Here is a 6,000-nt window from a genome sequence, read left to right as displayed (position 1 = left end):
ATAGTGACAGTATTGCAACTGTGCACATCAGGGCTCCCAATTATACAGTCATTTTAATAATACTGGGCCCGATCTTGGGACAAGAACCTGTCAAATCTCAGAGTGATAACTGGGAATTCTTAAGTAATCAATATAATTAATACATAATTTATGGATCAGGCTACACTTAGTATGAGTAAGGATATCAGAATCAGGCCTTTTGAGTGTTCTATAAGTAATGACTTCCAGCTCCTTTCAAGGGCAGCTCCAACTGACCACATTGCTGTAGTATGGACTGGATGTGACAAAGGCATGGCTGACAGCTGCAAGGACCACATTAGAATACAGGTTACAGATTCCTGGCTTTAGACTAAAAAACAGGTTAAAATATAGAGTGCTTAGTTTTACACAGCACTTACTACTGGTAGTCGGAGGGGGTCCACTGTCAACACTTCCTCCAAAGCCTTTTAATGTACAGTCTGGAGGGGCCCAACCAAAATTACAATGGCAGTTTTTCTTACTGTTGCACATCTGAAATAGAATAAGGGTATAAATAACATGAACCAAATAAGCAATTTGATGAAAATACGGCCTTCCTGAGCTCTTGGTGCAATCTTACTGCCCTGTACTGTATAGCATCACATACTAAATAAAAGACAGAATGGTAGTTTCTTAGATGCTATTTTAGGTTACTCCAAGTCTCTTGATAGGAGCACCAAGATAACTAGTTATCCAGAGTCTCCATCTTTGGCAGGAGGAGTTAATGTACTGACTGGTTTATTAGCGTGCAATCTTTATCATCTAGTGGCTGACCAAAAGATCTAAAAATGAAACCAATTTCTCAAACCACTTAAATCAGTTCTCCTTTAGTTTAACTTCATTAGGGCTGTATTTTGCAGTTGAAAGACAAAGTTTAATGGAATCACTGCATACTCAATCTGATAGGGATCTCAAAGCCTTTGAAAACAGAGTACACGATAGAGCAAACTTCCCCTCAGATGAGAAAATCCAATGTGTAGTTATTAATTTCTTATAAAAGACATTTTAATGTTATTGAAAGCCCTAGTGAAATCATGTGGAAAGCCCAAAGAGGAAAGATAGGAAGCGAGAAAGCAACAGCAGATTGCATATGGCAGAGTTGGTTTCTTCCTTCTCTCTGGCTTGTAATATAAAAAGTAGAGATCTGGGCATTTTTATCTTGGAGGAGTATGTTTTACCTTCAGAGCCAGGGGAAGCTGGCTTTATTAACCTGTAGGTCTTAAACTCCATTTTCAGTCAAGCAAGTGCTACTGTTTCTATTTTTGCACTGCTCCATCTGGTGCTAGAAATGCAACTTGGGAAGCAGGAGTTGGCTCATTGACTGATGTAAGGTAAAGAAGGAGCCATGGGATTATAAAACAGGTTTTCTACTTCTGGGTGTAAATCAAGGCCAGGACACAATGCTGGTTGTTATAATTTAACATTTACGTTGCAGTAGTGCCTAAAGGACAGAAGAAGGTTGGACTCCCCTTGTGTTAGTTGGTGCACAAATATGTGATAAATGACAGTTCCTGCCCCACAGAGCTTGGTTAGAACTTGGTTGAACTTCGGTTAATACTCAGTAGTACAGTGACCTCGGGTCAGGCCAAAAATCAGCCAGATGTTTTTTATACTGTAGAACTAGGTTTGAAGAAAAATTCTTAGTAAAGGCATTACTTGAATTGTTGCTACTAGAATTTCATAAACCACATTTATTTTTCTCAGGGTTATCAATGAAAACCTCTCCATTCCCTTTAATCAGGACAGGCAAATAGTCCGGGGCCCCCTTTCTTGAAGGGATTAAAGAAGAGAGTGGTTGTCCCATTTCCAGGCTCCAATCCACACACAAAATCCTCTCCCCTCCATTTAGTCAGAAGCTGTGCTTCTTCTTCCCAGGAGCACCTGCTTCCTACTGAAACCTTTAATCTCTTATGACTTCCTCTGTCAGTACCATTCAGCTAGCTAATGTGCTACAATCCTCAAGTCTTCTCCACAGCTTGGCACTTAAGGTGATCTTTACAGGCTGCCCACTGAAGAGTTTAACTCCCTCACAGTCCAGCTAAGACTAGGGCACATACATCCTGGGCTTCTTGTCCCAGCTTCCCATTTGTTTGTGTTTGATTTAAATAGTAATTGCATCTGTGGTCTGCATAGATCACCTTACAGACGGGCATCTGACTGCTAGACACCAACTCCTGAGCATGTCAGTTGCTCAGGCTGAACATTGGCTAACTGGTACGAGGGTACGTTTATGGACTGACTGTCATGTTGTTTTTTAATGAGATTCACAGTTCCATTAGTAGCTACTACAGGAGCTCTCCTTTATCTCAAGCAGTAAAGACTTGGATTTTTGGAGCCAAAGGATCAGGCTTCTAGCCCCTGCTCCCCAAGCCTTATACCTGTCTAGTAGGTATCCTATCTAGTCTGTATCATGCTGGGACTTTGGACAACTTATCAGGAATCCCAGTGACTCCTCTGCCATTGAGGTGATGATATTTAAAAGAGGAGGTTACTCACCCTGTGCAGTAACTGATGTTCTTCGAGATGAGTGTCCCTGTGGGTGCTCCACTCCAGGTGTTGGTGCATCCCTGCGCCTTTGCTCGGAGATTTTTGTAGCAGTACTCGTACCGGCCAAGCATGCGCAGAGCCTGCCCCACGCTCTGAGTATACCTTAATAGTACACATGCATGGCCGGTCTCCTCAGTTCCTTCTCTACAACGGAGGCTACCCCAACTCTGAAGTAGAGGGGAGGAGGGTGAGTAGTGGAGCACCCACAGGGACACTCATCTCGAAGAATGTCAGTTACTGCACAGGGTGAGTAACCTCCTCTTCTTCTTCGAGAGATGTCCCTGTGGGTGCTCCACACCAGGTGACTTAAAAGCAGTGTGTCTCAAGGAGGTAGGGACTTCGGATCTGATGGGAATGCAGTAGATAGTACAGCTCTGCCCAATCCTGTATCAGAGAGAGGGCCCTGAGTAAGGGCATAGTGTTTAACAAATATGTGTTCAGAGGACCAAGTGGCTGCTTTACAGATGTCAGCCAGGGGAACTTTGCATAAGAAAGCCACAGAGGCAGCCAGAGATCTAGTGGAGTGAGTTCTGATGCCGGCTGGGGGTGTAACCGTCTTTATCTGATAGCACAATCGGATGCACTGAGAAATCCAATTTGAAAGTCTCTGGGTAGAAATAGGAGTCCCTTTGGAACGGTCTGCGATGGAGACAAAAAGTCTAGAAGAATTTCTAAAAGGTTTGGTTCTATCCAAATAGAAGGACAAGGCCCTGCGTACATCTAATGTATGCATTGTGGCTTCGAACGAGTTTTCATGTGGTTTCGGAAAGAAGGTTGGTAGGTGTTTCGGCTCATTAATGTGGAATGAGGAATGCACCTTTGGAAGAAATTTGGGGTGTAATCTAAGGGTAACCTTGTCCTTGAAAAATACCGTATATGGTGGGTCTGCCATAAGAGCTGCTATTTCTCCTGCCTGTCTGGCGGAGGTAATTGCCACTAAAAATGCTGTTTTCATCGAAAGGTGTAAAAGGGAGCAAGTGGCTAGGGGCTCAAATGGTTGTTGAGTTAGGCAGGATAGTACTAAATGAAGGTCCCATGGAGTGGTAGGCGGTTTAATGTCTGGGTATAGGGCTTGGGGTCCCTTGAGGAAACGCTTGGTGATTGGATGAGCAAAAACAGAGGTATCGTCAATTCTGTCATGAAAGGTTGTAATAGCAGCTAAATGGACTCTGATGGAGCTGAAAGAAAGGCCAGATTGCTTAAGGTCCAATAGGTAGTCAAGTATGAGCGGGAGAGGTACCGACGTGGGAAAAAGTTGCTTAGCTGAACACCATTGTGTGAATCGCTTCCACTTTCGTAGATAGCTGGTGCAACTAGATTGTTTTCTGCTTTGTAGGAGCACTCTTTGAACTTGTTCAGAGCAATCTAGTTCATTTTGGGAGAACCATGTAGGAACCAGGCTTTGAGGTGAAGCATGGAGAGGTTGGGGTGAAGAAATCGGCCGTGTTGCTGTGATAGGAGGTTCGGGATGAGGGGCAACAAAATTAGTGGTTGAATAGACATTCTGGTGAGGAACAGAAACCACGGTTGTCTGGGCCATGACGGGGCAATCAGGATCACCTTGGCAAGGTCTGTTCATATCTTTATCAGGACTCTGTTGAGAACCAATATCGGGGGAAAAGCACAGAGTAAGTTCCGGTGCCATGGGATCATGAATGCGTCTCCCAGGGAATGTTTGCCCAGTCCCGCTCTGGAGCAAAAGTCGGGACATTTCGTGTTTTTCGCAGTTGCAAAAAGGTCTATGGTTGGGTAACCCGAAAACGGAATATGTTGTGAATGATTCTCTCGTCTATCTCCCATTCGTGATCCCAGGGAAAGCATCTGCTTAATTCGTCCGCTGTGGTGTTCATCACTCCGGGATGATAGACAGCTGATATCCGGATGTTGTTCGCAAGGCACCAATTCCAGAACTTCATAGCCTCTGTGCAAAGCGAGTGGGAGCAAGCTCCTCCCTGCTTGTTTACATAGAACATGCAGGCAATGTTGTCTGTCATTATGCGTACATGTTGATTCCTGATTAGTGGGAGGAAGTAACGGCACGCATTGTGTATGGCTTGAAGTTCTAGGACATTTATGTGCAGGGAGGTTTCGGTTGAAGACCATTGCCCCTGGACTGTGTGGTGAGACATGTGTGCACCCCATCCTGTCAGGGATGCATAGGTAGTCAGTATGAGGGATGGAGCCTCCTGGAGAAAAGGGACTCCAGAACAGAGGTTGGAGGGAACTGTCCACCACAGTAGAGAGTCTTTGACTCGGAAAGGTATGGAGAGAGGCTTGTTTAGAGAGTGCACATTCGGTCTGTAAACCGTGGCCAACCACGCTTGGAAGCACCTCATGTATAGTCGTGCATTTTGGACCACGAAAGTGCACGAGGCCATGTGACCTAGTAGTTGTAGACAGTCTCGGGCAGTGACCTGGGGACTGTTGCGAAGTTTTGTGGCCAGTAGGCTTATGGAGTTGAAGCGGTCTGGTGGGAGAGATGCCAATCCTGTCCGGGAGTCGAGGTATGCTCCTATGATTATGAAATTATGCTGGATGGGGCATAATGTGGATTTGTTTTTGTTTATTTGTAGGCCGAGAGATAGGAAACAATCGACGGTGAGCCGCGTGAATCGGAGAGCTTCGTCGAACATTGAGGCTTTGAGGAGGCAATCGTCGAGATAAGGAAATATTATGACCCCTTGTTTCCTGAGGTAGGCAGTGACAATGGCTAGGAGCTTAGAAAAAACACGGGGGGCCGTGGACAGTCCGAAGGGTAGAACCCTGTATTGAAAATGAGTTGAGCCGAGGGTAAAACGAAGGAAGCGTCTGTGGGCTGGATGTATAATCACATGAAAATAGGCGTCCTGTAGGTCAAGGACTGAAAACCAATCGCCCTGCTCCAGCGCTGGGATTATGATGGTGAGAGTAACCATCTTGAACTTTTGCTTTTTGATAAATTTGTTGAGGTGCCTGAAGTCGAGGATTGGTCGCCATCCCCCAGTTTTCTTTTCTCTTAAGAAATAATGGGAGTAAAAACCCTTCCCTTTGTGTCGTTCGGGCACAATTTCTATTGCTCCCAGTTGAAGGAGATGTTGCACTTCTTGGAGGAGCAGTTGCTTGTGAGAGGGGTCCTTGAAGAGGGACGGGGAGGGTGGGTGGGTGGGAGGGAAGGAGAGGAAGGGGATAGAGTAGCCAATTGTAACGACCTCTATAACCCACTTGTCGGTGGTAATGCTCTGCCATTGATGGGAAAATGGTCGTAGGCCGTGTCCAAAAATAGGTGCATGCGGTGTACGCGCTGAAGTGGGAACGCTGTTTTCTAAACCCTTGACCAAAGGTTCAAATCTGCTTATTAGTTAGAGGGGGTTGAGGCGCCCCTGAAGAATTGGGATGACAACGCTGGTATCTTGGGCTCTGGCGTTGCTGTTGTTGTTGTTCCTGTGATCTATGGAA

The 6,000-nt window shown here is 45.4% G+C and overlaps 1 protein-coding gene across 1 annotated transcript in view; it reads right to left on the bottom strand.

Moving 5' to 3' along the window:
• Positions 1-234: 234 nt before the first annotated feature.
• The window catches only part of LOC135873349 (disintegrin and metalloproteinase domain-containing protein 21-like), a 105,493-nt gene continuing 99,727 nt past the window's right edge, over positions 235-6,000 (bottom strand). The window contains exons 6-7 of the mRNA XM_065397782.1: positions 399-510; positions 235-302 (exon numbers count right to left, since the gene is read on the bottom strand). Of these exons, the coding sequence (XP_065253854.1) occupies positions 235-302; positions 399-510 (180 nt within the window). The remainder of the gene's footprint in view (positions 303-398; positions 511-6,000) is intronic.

This window comes from Emys orbicularis, chromosome 1 (assembly GCF_028017835.1).
Source record: "Emys orbicularis isolate rEmyOrb1 chromosome 1, rEmyOrb1.hap1, whole genome shotgun sequence".
Lineage (NCBI taxonomy): Eukaryota > Metazoa > Chordata > Testudines > Emydidae > Emys > Emys orbicularis.
This window is presented reverse-complemented; position numbering and strand designations above follow the sequence as displayed.